At 38.1% G+C, this 13,759-nt stretch overlaps 1 protein-coding gene across 1 annotated transcript in view; it reads left to right on the top strand.

Moving 5' to 3' along the window:
• The window catches only part of NUP210L (nucleoporin 210 like), a 111,212-nt gene that overhangs the window by 43,930 nt on the left and 53,523 nt on the right, over positions 1-13,759 (top strand). Inside the window, exons 15-16 of the mRNA XM_076000154.1 lie at positions 2,683-2,904; positions 5,755-5,928. Coding sequence (XP_075856269.1) covers positions 2,683-2,904; positions 5,755-5,928 — 396 coding nt within the window. The remainder of the gene's footprint in view (positions 1-2,682; positions 2,905-5,754; positions 5,929-13,759) is intronic.

The raw sequence follows: 13,759 nt of genomic DNA, 5'->3' as shown, positions 1-13,759 counted from the left end.
GCATTATAACCACCACATCTTTAAGTTGTATCAGCAAGCTTTAGATTTTCCCCTTTCTTTCTTCTTTCTTACAGAGATATAAAATATGTACAATAAAGTACATTAATCTTAAGATACTATCTGAATTTTTACATGTGTATATCTCTGTAAACACCTAGTTAAAGAATATTAGCATACTCCTTTTAAACGACCCTAAAAGATAACTTTTTGTCCTATGGAGGGAAGTCAATCATCATTTACCCTGTATACTTATGGATTTTAAGAACAGCAGCCATTATTTGGGGCCCTAAGGAGAGGTCCCTTATTTTTTTTTTCTTTTTCTTTTTCTTTTTTTTTTAATTTCAGCATATTATGGGGGTACAAATGTTAAGGTTATGTATATTGCCCGTGCCCCCGGATTGGTCCCTTATAATGGGGATATTATGACAGGTGGTTCAAAATAAAAGTAGTAGAACCTGGCATGCTTTCTACATATTTGATTCCATCAGAAGCTAAAATTGATGCCTGCAAGTTCTCGCTGATCAATACGTACAAATCCTGACTCAGTGCCTCTTGGGATAAGAAGGCACCCACAGGGAAAAAGTTAACGCTAATGAAAGAAGTAAGGTAAGTTTTTCATTAAAAAAAAAGATAATTTGCTCATTAAAACTTGCATTGTAAGTTGTCCTCATTGCAGATTGTGCAACATATGTATTAAACATATGGTTCTAGTATATTTCATTAGTTCCCTTGGTGGATGAATCATCCTACTTGTCTGGCTGTGGCTCATTGTAAAGTTTCATTAGGGTTTTTTCTTTTATCATTGTCCTTAGACTTATTGCATATTTATTGAGTGTCCACAAATTAGATCTCCCTTGAATGAAAACCATCCTTAAAGGAAAGGAGGGCTGTAATCCTAACACTCTGGGAGGCCAAGGCTGGAGGATCGCTCAAGGTCAGGAGTTTGAAACCAGCCCTGAGCAAGAGCAAGACTTCATCTCTACTAAAAATAGAAAGAAATTAAATAGACAACTAAAAGTGTATAGAAAAAATTAGCCGGGCATAGTGGCACATGACTGTAGTCTTAGCTACTCGGGAGGCTGAGGCAGAAGGATCGCTTGAGCCCCAGAGTTTGAGGTTGCTGTGAGCTAGGCTGATGCCAGGGCATTCTAACCCGGACAATAAAGTGAGACTCTGTCTCAAAAAAAAAAAAGGAAGTAAGATGGTGCTTTTCTTTTTCTACCTGGTACTTTAGTCATGTATCTGTCCCTTTACCTGCTGAAAAAAATACTTAAAAATGTATGTGTTACCTTCTCATACTACTGTACTCATTATTATATTTCACTACATTGTCCTGTTCTCAATTTGTCTATTTACATACCAGTTCAATTCAATTGGTCTGATTAGTTTTGGACCATACAACTAAGAAACAGGAATAATTTCTGTTTTACCTTCTCAGAGAGGCCTTCCGTGAGACCTCTATGTTCATTTCTTCTGTTAAATGGCTTGTATACCAGCCTGAGCAAGAGCGAGACCCTGTCTCTACTATAAATAGAAAGAAAGTAATTGGCAAACTAAAAATATATAGAGAAAAAATTAGCCGGGCATGGTGGCACATGTCTATAGTCCCAGCTACTCGGGAGGCTGAGGCAGGAGGATTGCTTGAGCCCAGGAGTTTGAGGTTGCTGTGAGCTAAGCTGACGCCATGGCACTCTATCTAGCCTGGGCAACAGAGTGAGATTCTGTCTCAAAAAAAAAAAAAAAAAAAGGCTTGTATAGCACTCTGCAATGTGTCTTTTTGTAACACTCATTATACACTCTACCTACTTCAATTATGTCTTTCCCAGACTGTAAGCTCCACTGTGAGGTAAGACCTTATTTGGATTTCTATTACTATATCCTCAGCAGGCCATCAGTGAATACTTGTTGAATTGTACATAAATTATTCAATGCTGCCATTAGAGATAGAAATATTTAATTTTAATTATATTCAATAATAATGAGTTTGAGGTTGTAGTGAGCTATGATGACACCACCACACTCTAGCCACCACCACAGTGTGAGACCCCGTCTCAAAAAAAAATGTTTATGCAGTTATTTATACAATACCTTTATGTGTACAACATTGTACTAAATCCCACTAAGGAAGATAAATTCTTTTAAAAAATTATTTATGAGATACTCTTTCTTCTTAAGGAGTTTATGTAACTATAGAGCACAAAAACAATTATTAGGCCAGCCACAGTATCTTGCTCCTGTAATCTCAGCTACTCAGGAGGCTGAGGCAGGAGGGTAGCTTGAGCTCAGTAGTTTGAGACCACCCAGGCCAATACTGCAAGACCCCATCTCAAAAAAAAAAAGAGTTATTAAACTTATACATAGTATTTGACATGTTTAAATAACATTAAGCAATGAACAGTATACAAATGAGTGGTAGATATAAATACAATAAGACCTTAGGGGATGCAGAAGTGGCTGTGGTCTGGAATGACTGGACACAAATTAACAAATAAGATGACATGTCAGTTAGGCTTGAATAATAGGATCTGAATTAGTACCAAGATGAGAGGCATGACATACATATCTCTTAATTTGGGAATTAAGTCTAACATCATTTTCAACATATTCAGATAACCTGTTTCAGTTTAGAAAACTGTTGAATTCCCTTACCTATCAGGGATTAATTTCTTTAAATGTCATCAGGCTGTAGACCCTGTGGAAGTGGCATTGGTGACGTGGCAGTCCGTGAAGGAAGTGGTATTTGAAGGGGGCCCTCGTCCATGGGTCTTAGAGCCCTCCCGATTTTTTTTGGAATTGAGCATGGAGAAGATGGAGAAGATTGAAGTAACAGAAGTCCGGCTGCCAGCTAAGAGAAAACAGAACCAGTACATCTACCGGGTCCTGTGCTTGGATTTAGGGGAACAAGTAGGAAAATGGTGTTTTTCTAACATTTTCTATAGTACAATACTCCAAATCTTTTGTATTTCCAGGCATTCCTTTTTAGATTCCAATGGATTTAGTTCATGGACTAGATAGGAAAATTCTAACTATTGATCAAAGGATTTTTTTAAACCTTACATTTAAACATTTAAATTTATCCTTTACAGACCCCAAAATTAGAGTTTGCTCATCTGAGAATTCTAATAGTTCACTAAACAATTGAAGATATTTTTGTAGTAATGAGCTTATTTCACATTATTTTTCAATCTCTTTATTGTTATGATTTATTTACTTGTTATCTAGAGGGTATTTGGTTTCCTACTTTCAAATAATTCAAGGAAGGGAAACTTTGAAGTGTCATATGTGATTAGCAATTTTGAAGAACCAGTTGAATCTACGCTGATAAGGGTAATAAGTATGTTGCCCTCTATCACATGAATTCGTTTCCATTGTTTTTAGAGGTAGTGATGGATTTGCATAGTTCTCATTCACAGCTGTACCATGCTTCTATCAAAACCAATAACAAAGGTTTACAATTTGACTAGGGTTGAGAATTCAAGTATGGGCCGGGGGTGGTGGCTCACGCCTATAATCATAGCACTCTGGGAGGCCAAGGCTGGAGGATCCCTCAAGGTCAGGAGTTTGAAACCAGCCCTGAGCAAGAGTGAGACCCTGTCTCTACTAAAATTAGAAAGAAAATAATTGGCCAACTAAAAATATATATAGAAAAAATTAGCCAGGCATAGTGGCGCATGCCTGTAGTCCCAGCTACTCGGGAGGCTGAGGCAGAAGGATCGCTTGAGCCCAGGAGTTTGAGGTTGCTGTGAGCTAGGCTGATGCCATGGCACTCTAGCCCAGGCAACAGAGTGAGACAATGTCTCAAAAAAAAAAAAAGAAAAAGAAAAAGAAAATAAAAAAGAGAATTCAAGGTACGACTGAAACACAGCTGGCTAGCCAGCACACAGGGAATTAATGTAGGATTTTAACTTAGTAAAAATGTGCTATGATCAGTTAAGCTTCTTTCTAGTATTTATAGTGAACTTAACTTTATATATGACTAGCTATTCGTAATTTTAGGCCTAATTACCTTGTTTTCCCCAAAATTTTTTATTGTGATAAAATACACATAAAACTTAACATCACAATCATTTTTGAGTGTATAGTTCAGTGGTATTAAATACACTCAATGTTGTCCAGACATCACCACTATACACCTCCATAATGTTTCATCTCCATAAGTTTCATTTTACAAAACTAAAATTCTATACCCATTAAAAAATAACTCACCATCCATGCTTCACACCAGATCCTGGCAACTGCCATTCTACTTTCTGTCTCTATAATTTTGACTAACTATCTCATATAAATGGAATTATATAGTATTTTTCTTTGTGGGTTATTTCACTTAGCATAATGTTTTAATGGTAGCATATGTCAGAATTTCCTTCCTTTTAAAGGTTTCATATTACTCAATGTATAGGCCAGGTGCGGTGGCTCATGCCTGTAATCCTAGCACTCTGGGAGGCTGAGGTGGGTGGATTGCTCAAGGTCAGGAGTTCGAAACCAGCCTGAGCAAGAGCAAGACCCAATTTTTACTATAAATAGTAAAAAATTGGCCAACTAATATATATAGAAAAAATTAGCCAGGCATGGTGGCACATGCCTGTAGTCCCAGCTACTCGGGAGGCTAAGGGAAAAGGATTGCTTGAGCCTAGGAGTTTTAGGTTGCTGTGAGCTAGGCTGACGCCACGACACTCACTCAAGCCTGGGCAACAAAGCAAGACTCTGTCTCAAAAACAAAAAACAAACAAACAAAAAAACTCTGTGTATAGACAACATTTTGCTTATTCATTCATCTGTTGACAGACATTTGAGTTGCTTATAGTAAGTTTTAGCAACCATGAATAATGCTGCTATGAACATGGGTATGCAACTATATCCTCAAGACCCTTCTTTTTAATTCTTTTGGATATATTTCCAGAAGTGGAATTGCTGGATCATATGGTAATTCTATTTTTAATTTTTTGAGGGACCACTATTCTGTTTTCCACAGCAGCTATACCATTTGACAGTCCTACAAACATTGCACAAGTATTCCCATTTCTCCACATCCTTGTCAACACTTATTATTTTCTGCTTCTTTTGGTAATAGCCATCCTAATGGGTATGAGGTGGTATCTCATTCTAGTTTTGATTTGCATTTCCCTAATAATTAGTGATGTTGAACATTTTTTCATGTGCTTATTGGCCATGTGTATATCTTCATTGGAGAAGAAAATATGTCTGTTCAAATCCTTTGCCCACTTTTGAATCAGTCTTTTATGATGTTAGCTGTATGAGTATGATGTTACCATTGAGTATGATGAGTTTTTCATATAACGCTTTTATTATGTTGAAGTAGTTTCCTTCTTAGTTTATTGAGTGAGCTATTAGTAATTTCTGGCCTAATTAACCCCTACTTGAAGCTCTCTAACTCTTTTTGTTTGCACATTCTGTTATTCATTAGTACTTCCACTAGAGACAAGTTGGAACACCCATTAGTTTTTGCACTTTTTACCAATTGGTAACAAAAGATTTGGTGGAAGAAAAGACTAAAGTAATTGATAAAGTTAGATTTTTTAAAAATGTTCCACTTGTTTTTAAATTTTCATGATACCTTTAATTCCCCTTAGCACAGATAATTAAAAACTATAACATCTATAAGGGATTTGCCTGATTCATAATGTCCAAAGGGGCTCTCTATACTGGAGATGAATAATTCTAACACATTTATATTCGCATGACTAACATCAAGTGTCTACCCACAATTATCTCTTGCTCTGATATTTCCTTAAGGTTCTCACATTCAGAATTGGAAATCACCCAGGTGTCCTGAATCCTAGTCCAGCGGTAGAGGTTGTGCAGGTGCGCTTCATATGTGCCCACCCTGCCAGTATGTCAGTAACCCCAGTATACAAGGTGCCAGCTGGTGCCCAGCCATGTCCTCTGCCACAGCACAACAAACAACTGGTAAGTACAGAATGTTTCCACCTAACTTGGCAATTTTGTCTTCCATGCTTTAGAGACAAAGAGTCTGAAATATAGCTTTTATCTTATTAAAGTTAAGGGAACGGGGGGAGGGGGGGCGGGTATATACATATATAATGAGTAAGATGTGCACCATCTGGGGGATGGTCATGCTGGAGACTCAGACTTGTGGGAGGAGGGGAGGAAATGGGCATTTATTGAAACCTTAAAATCTGTACCCCCATAATATGCTGAAATAAAAAAAAAAAACCTAAAAAAAAAAAAAGAAGTAATTTGAGCCTAGAGCAATATCCAAAATAAAATTTCAGAGGGGGAAAAAGAAAAAAAAAGTTAAGGGAACTATTTTATTTGTAACTCATTCTCTGATAGTGTCTGGGAAGAGGTGATTAAACTAGATTAGAATTGGCTACACTCAGTAACATGACTTTGTTTACTGTACTTAGGTACATAGTTTATAATTATGACAATAGACAATTGAGATCTCTCTATATAACTTCCAAATAGTTTTGCTAATATCTTTCCCTACCAAATCTTTTATTAGATTGCCAATAAGTCATAAAATTTACTTCTTCTCCAAACCTACCATGACAAATAGTATAAACAATAATGTAGGTACTAGGTAGGCAACAGGGAATGAGGAATAATGAGTTATCTAACCTAAAAACTAGAACATCACACTATATATAAATGCAGTTGACTATGATTCCAAGCATGGGAGAATAGAAGTCATTACTTAACCTGTGCAGAAAAAAAAATTCAATTAATTATTCCTGTTTTACAGATGGGAACACTGAGGCTCCTAGAAGTTGAGCCATTTCCCCAAAGTCATATATCTAGAGAAAGTAGCACATTCTGTCTGACTCCAAAGCACATATTATTAAGTTTATTCCATACTGCCTTTTTTTTTGAGACAGAGTCTCACACTTGCCTGGGCTAGAGTGCCATGGCATCAGCCTAGCTCACAGCACCCTCAAACTCCTGGGCTCGAACAATCCTTGTGCCTCAGCCTCCCAAGTAGCTGGGACTACAGGCATGCACCACCATGCCCGGGTAATTTTTGCTATATATTTTTTTAGTTGTCTGGTTAATTTCTTTCTATTTTTAGGTAGACACACGGTCTTCCTCTTGCTCAGGTTGGTCTTGAACTCCTGACCTCAAGCTATACTCTCATCTCCATCTCCCAGAGTGCTAGGATTACAGGCATGAGCCACTGCACCTGGCCTACCATACTACTGCATTTTATTATAAAGGAACAACAGAATGAGATGTTACAGGTTGGGAACTCATTTTTTTTTCCAGAATCCAATTTCACATTAAATATTATTATTTGAAGTTTGTGAATGATTTGCTTTATTAAAAGCACTCAGGCCAGCACGGTGGCTAACGCCTATAATCCTAACACTCTGGGAGGCTGAGGTGGGCGGATTGATCAAGGTCAGGAGTTTGAAACCAGCCTGAGCAAGAGCGAGACCCTGTCTCTACTGAAAATAGAAAGAAATTAATTGGCCAACTAAAAATATATAGAAAAAATTAGCTGGGCATGGTGGTGCATGCCTATAATCCCAGCTACTCGAGAGGCTGAGGCAGAAGGATTGCTTTAGCCCAGGAGTTTGAGGTTGCTGTGAGCTAGGCTGACACCACGGCACTCTAGTCCGGGCAAGAGTGAGACTCTGTTTCAAAAAAAAGCACTCAGGTTGAAGCAGAATAAAAGTTATCCCTATAATGTCATTATTATTTGGTATCACTTTTCATTTGAAATAATTCAAATTTATAGAAAAGTTACAATAAAAGAACAACTTTTTTCCCCTGAACCATTTGAGAGTGAGTTAGAGACATGATTCTTTATCACACTACCCACATACATAGCATATATTTCTTTTTGTAATTGAGATATAGTTCACCCTTTCATTTTTTAATTTAATTTAATTTTTTTTTTGAGACAGAGTCTCACTTTGTTGCCCAGGCTAGAGTGAGTGCCATGGCATCAGCCTAGCTCACAGCAACCTCAAACTCCTGGGCTCAAGCAATCCTGCTGTCTCAGCCTCTCGAGTAGCTGGGACTACAGGCATGCGCCACCATGCCTGGCTAATTTTTTCTATATATATTAGTTGGCCAATTAATCTCTATTTATAGTAGAGGTGGGGTCTCGCTCTTGCTCAGAGCTGGTTTCGAACTCCTGACCTCGAGCAATCCACCTGCCTCGGCCTCCCAGAGTGCTAGGATTACAGGCGTGAGCCACCGCGCCTGGCCCACCCTTTTAAATTATATAACTCAAAGTTGTATATCCATCACCACTATCTAACTTCAGATCATTTACATTTTCCCCAAAGGAAACTCCATGCCCATTAGCAGTCACTCCCCATTTCCTCTACCTCTCAGTCCTTGACAACCACTACTATACTTTCTATCTTTCTTGATTTGCCTATTCTGACATTTCATATAAATGGTATCATATAATACATGTCCTTTGCTCCTAGTTTCTCTCATTTAGCATGTTTTCAATGTTCATTCATGTGGTAGCTACATTCATTTGTATCAATACCACATTCTTTTCATGGCTGAATAATATTCCATTGTATAGACATACTACATTTTGTTTCTCCATTTATCAGTTGATGGATATATGTGTTGTTTCTACTTTTTAGCTATTATGAATAATGTTGCCATTTATGTACAATTTTTTGTGTGAACATGTGTTTTAATTTCTTGAATATAGACCTAGGAGTGGAATTTCTGAGTCATATGTTAACTCCATGTTTAGCCTTCTGAAGAACTGTCAGCTATTTTTTAAAGTGACTGTACCATTTTATATTTCCACTAGCAATGTATGAGGGTTCCAGTTTCTCCATATCCTTGCCAACACTTGTTATTGTTTTTCATTTTGATTATAGCCTTCTTAGTTAATGTGAAGTGGTATCTCACTGTGGTTTTGATTTGCATTTTCCAGTGACTTTATGTTGTGTATCTTTTCATGTATTTATTGGCCAATGTCTATTCAGATCCTTTGCCAGTCTTAAATTTTGTTATAGGTCTTTTAATTGAGTGTAAGAGTTCTCCATTTCATATATTGTAGATACAAGTCTCTTTAAGATACATGATTTGCAAAAATATTCTCTGATCTTGTGGGTTTTCACTTCCTTGATGACATGGGGTTTTTTTTTGAGACAAAGTCTCACTCTGTTGCCCTGGCTAGAGTGCCGTGGCATCAGCCTAGCTCACAGCAACCTCAAACTCTTGGGCTCAAGCAATCCTTTTGCCTCAGCCTCCCGAGTAGCTGGGACTACAGACATGTGGCACCATGCCCAGCTAATTTTTTCTATATATTTTTAGTTGTCCTGCTAATTTCTTTCTATTTTTAGTAGAGACGGAGTCTCGCTCTTGCTCATAGCAACAGTCGTGAGCCACTGCACCTGGCGTTGATGACATGTTTTTTATTTTTATTTTATTTTATTTTTTAAATTTTTCTTGTCTTTTTTTATTTTTAGCACATTCCTTCCTATTGTATTGATGACGTTTTAAAGCACAAAAATTTTTAATTTTAATGATGTCCGGTTTATCAATTTTGTTGATGTCTTTGCTTGTACCTTCAGTGTCATAGCTAAGAAACCAAGGGCCTGAAGATTTATATCTTCAGGTTCTATTTCCTCTAAGAGTTTTACAGTTTTCACTCTTATATTAATATTTAGCCCTCTGATCCATTTTGAGTTCGAATTTTTTTATGGTGTGAGGTAAGGGTCCAACAGAATTCTCCTCTGATAAATAAAGACAATGTGCTTTCCACTGAAGTGTTTTTCTAATTCATGTACTGGCTAGACTTAAATTTTCTGGAAAGATTTCAGTTGAGGAACAAAGATTATGAAAGCTTTCTAAAAACCACCAAGTTCAATTTCCTTGACTGCTCCTATATTCATCCCCCTTAGCTGAGAGTGTATTTCCAGTTTAAAGAAGAGCCTGAGAAGCTAGGTGCAGTAGTGCACATTTGTAGTCCCAGCTACTTGGGAGGCTGAAGTGGGAGGACTGCTTGAGACCCATAGTTTGAGTCTGGCCTGGGCAATATAGAGAGACCCCTGTCTCTGAAAAAAATTAAAAAATTTTTTAAATGTCAAATTTTTTTTAAAAAGGAAGGAAAGGAAGTACTCCAAAATCTTATATCTACAAGAAAATAAAAGCACTGAGAGATGCCAGACTCAAACTTCTCCAGCTTTTCACCGTTTGGCTTCACAACCTTCCCACTCAAATTGTACATGGCCTTTTTCTTGAGTGCCAGCCTAGGAAGCTGTATTATTTGGAGCTAGTTTGTTAGTCATAGCCCTAGGGAGTACAATTAGCATCTTTAACAATCTTCTTTGGAATAATACCACCTTAATTTCAATAGTGTACAAAACCTTTGCTCCTGTATAGCTGCATTTCCTTTCCATTCAGTTGTGTTATTATTATCATTTGAATTACATCTTTATATATTATGCCCATCAAACAGTTCTATAATTATCATTTTGTTATTTGTCCTTTAAATCAGATAGGAGAAAAAGAATTATAAATAAAAATACATTTGTGCTGGTTTTTTATATTTACCTATATAATTATCTTTACCAGACTCTTTATTTTTTCATGGGGATTCAAGTTATTGTCTAGTGACCTTTCATTCCAGCCTGAAGGACTACCTTTAGTGTTTCTTATAAAACAGGTCTGCTAGCAACAGAGTCTCTCTATTTTTGTTGAATCTTACAATGCATTAATTTCTCCATTTTTGAACGATTATTGTGCTCAATGTAGAATTGGTTGGCAGTCTTTTTCTTTCATCACTTTGAATATGTCATCCCACCGCCTTATGGCCTCCATGGTTTCTGATGAGGGATCAGCTGTTAATCTCATGGAGGATCCCTTATAAGGGATAAATCCCGTTTCCTTCCATTTTTATGATTCTTTGTCTTTGACTCGGAACAGATGTATTATGATGTGTCTAGATGTGGATCTTGTTGAATTTATCCTGCCTAGATTTCTTTGAGCTTCTTAAATGTTTAATATTTTTCATCAGTTTGATAAGTTTTTGGCCATTATTTCTTCAAATATACTCTCTTCTGTTCTCTGTCTCCTCTCCTTCTACCACTCCCATTTTCTGTCCCATAGGTCTCATGATGGTGTCCCACAGGTCTCTGATGCCTGCTCATTTTTATCATTCTTTTTTCTTTCTGTTCATCAGACTGCATACTCTCAATTAACTTATTTTCTTTTTTTTTTTTTGTTTTTTTGTTTTTTTTTTTTTTTTTTTTTTGAGACAGAGTCTCGCTTTGTTTTCCAGGCTAGAGTGAGTGCCGTGGCGTCAGCCTAGCTCACAGCAACCTCAAACTCCTGGGCTCAAGCGATCCTCCTGCCTCAGCCTCCCGAGTAGCTGGGACTACAGGCATGCGCCACCATGCCCGGCTAATTTTTTTATATATATATCAGTTGGCCAATTAATTTCTTTCTATTTATAGTAGAGACGGGGTCTCGCTCTTGCTCAGGCTGGTTTTGAACTCCTGACCTTGAGCAATCCGCCCGCCTCGGCCTCCCAAGAGCTAGGATTACAGGCGTGAGCCACAGCGCCCGGCCTGTTTTTTTGTTTTTTTTTGAGACACAGTCTTGCCTCAAACTCCTGGGCTCAAGCAATACTGCTGCCTCAGCCTCCCAAGTAGCTGAGACTCCAGGCATGCACCACCATGCCCGGCTAATTTTTTCTCTATATATTAGTTGGCTGATTAATTTCTTTCTATTTATAGTAGAGACAGGGTCTTGCTCTTGCTCAGGCTGATTTTGAACTCCTGACCTCAAGCAATCCGCCCGCCTTGGCCTCCCAGAATGCTAGGGTTACAGGCGTGAGCCACCACACCCGGCCTCAATTGACTTATTTTCAAGTTGTCTGATTCTTTCTTCTGCCTGCTGAAATCTGCTGTTGAGTTCATATAATTAAGTTTTCATTTCAATTATTGTACTTTTCAACTTCAGAATTTCATTTTGATTCTTTTTTTTTTGAGACAGAGTCTCACTCTCACCTGGGCTAAAGAGCCGTGGCATCAGCCTAGCTCATAGAAACCTCAAACTCCTGGACTCAAGCAATCCTTCTGCCTCAGCCTCCTGAATAGCTGGAACTATAGGCACATGCCAACACATCCAACTAATTTTTTCTACTTTTATTAGAGATGGGGTCTCACTCTTACTCAGGGTGGTCTTGAACTCCTGTGCTCAAATAATCCTTCTGCTTCAGACTGCCAAAGTGCTAGAATTACAGGTATGAGCCACCTCACCCACACAATTTCGATTCTTTTTTATAATTTCTGTCCCTTTATTGATATTCTGTATATGATGGGGTATCATTATCCATATTTTCTTTTAATTATTTAAACACAGATTCCTTTAATTCTTTGTACAAAATAGTTGATTAAAAGTCTATATCTAGGAGCTGAGTGCAGTGGCTCACTCCTGTAATCCCAGCACTCTGGGAGGCCGAGGCAGGTGGATTGCTCAACGTCTGGAGTTTGAAACCAGCCTGAGCAAGAGCGAGACCCCCGTCTCTACTAAAAATAGAAAGAAATTAATTGGCCAACTAAAAAAAAAAATCTGCTTCTAGGCACACCAATTTTCATCCTTTGACAGCTCCTCACCGTGAACCCACCATCTTATTTCCCTGAACTATTTCTATAACATCTTTATTCTTTGTCCTGTTGCCACTAGAAGTCTCTACTTGGCTAGCTTTGTGGTCAGCTAATGATTGGATATAGACTGTTTTTTAATTCTTGGTATTGTTATTGAGATTATGTTAAAATGTATATATTAATTTGTAATAACTGACATATTTATGATGTTGAGTCATCTTGTCCAAGAACATATATACATGTTTATATATGTCTCATATGTATGTAAGAGAGTTAGACATGTTTTAAAATTGCCAAACAGGCTGGGCGCAGTGGCTCACGCCTATAATCCTAGCACTCTGGGAGGCCAAGGCGGGTGGATTGCTTGAGGTCAGGAGTTCAAAACTAGCCTGAGCAAGACCCCGTCTCTACCATAAATAGAAAGAAATTAATTGGCCAACTGATATATATAGAAAAAATTAGCTGGGCATGGTGGCGCAGGCCTGTAGTCCCAGCTACTTGGGAGGCTGAGGCAGTAGGATTGCTTGAGCCCAGGAGTTTGAGGTTGCTGTGAGCTAGGCTGACGCCATAGCACTCACTCTAGCCTGGGCAACAAAGTGAGATTCTCTCTCAAAAAATAAAATAAAATAAAATTGCCAATCAATACACAATTTTTTTTTTTTTTAGCAAATTTTATTTCCTAACTGTGTTCACTGAAAGGGCCCACCCCCCAGTAGTGATGAATAAACATCTTGGTTTCTAAATACTAGTCCTGGCGGGACGCGGTGGCTCACGCCTGTAATCCTAGCACTCTGGGAGGCCGAGGCGGGTGGATTGCTCAAGGTCAGGAGTTCGAAACCAGCCTGAGCAAGAGTGAGACCCTGTCTTTACTATAAATAGAAAGAAATTAATTCGCCAACTAATATATAGAGAAAAAATTAGCCAGGCATGGTGGTGCATGCCTGTAGTCCCAGCTACTTGGGAGGCTGAGGCAGCAGAAATTGCTTGAGCCCAGGAGTTTGAGGTTGCTGTGAGCTAGGCTGATGCCACAGCACTCACTCTAGCCTGGGCAACAGAGCGAGATTCTGTCTCAAAAAAAAATAATAATATAAAAAATAAAATAAATAAATAAATACTAGTCCCCATTTAAAGGAATCAAAGTACCCTGGAGCAATAGCTGTTTCCAGCTCAGTAGAAAAGTATAA

This window comes from Microcebus murinus, chromosome 2, assembly GCF_040939455.1.
Source record: "Microcebus murinus isolate Inina chromosome 2, M.murinus_Inina_mat1.0, whole genome shotgun sequence".
Lineage (NCBI taxonomy): Eukaryota > Metazoa > Chordata > Mammalia > Primates > Cheirogaleidae > Microcebus > Microcebus murinus.
This window is presented reverse-complemented; position numbering and strand designations above follow the sequence as displayed.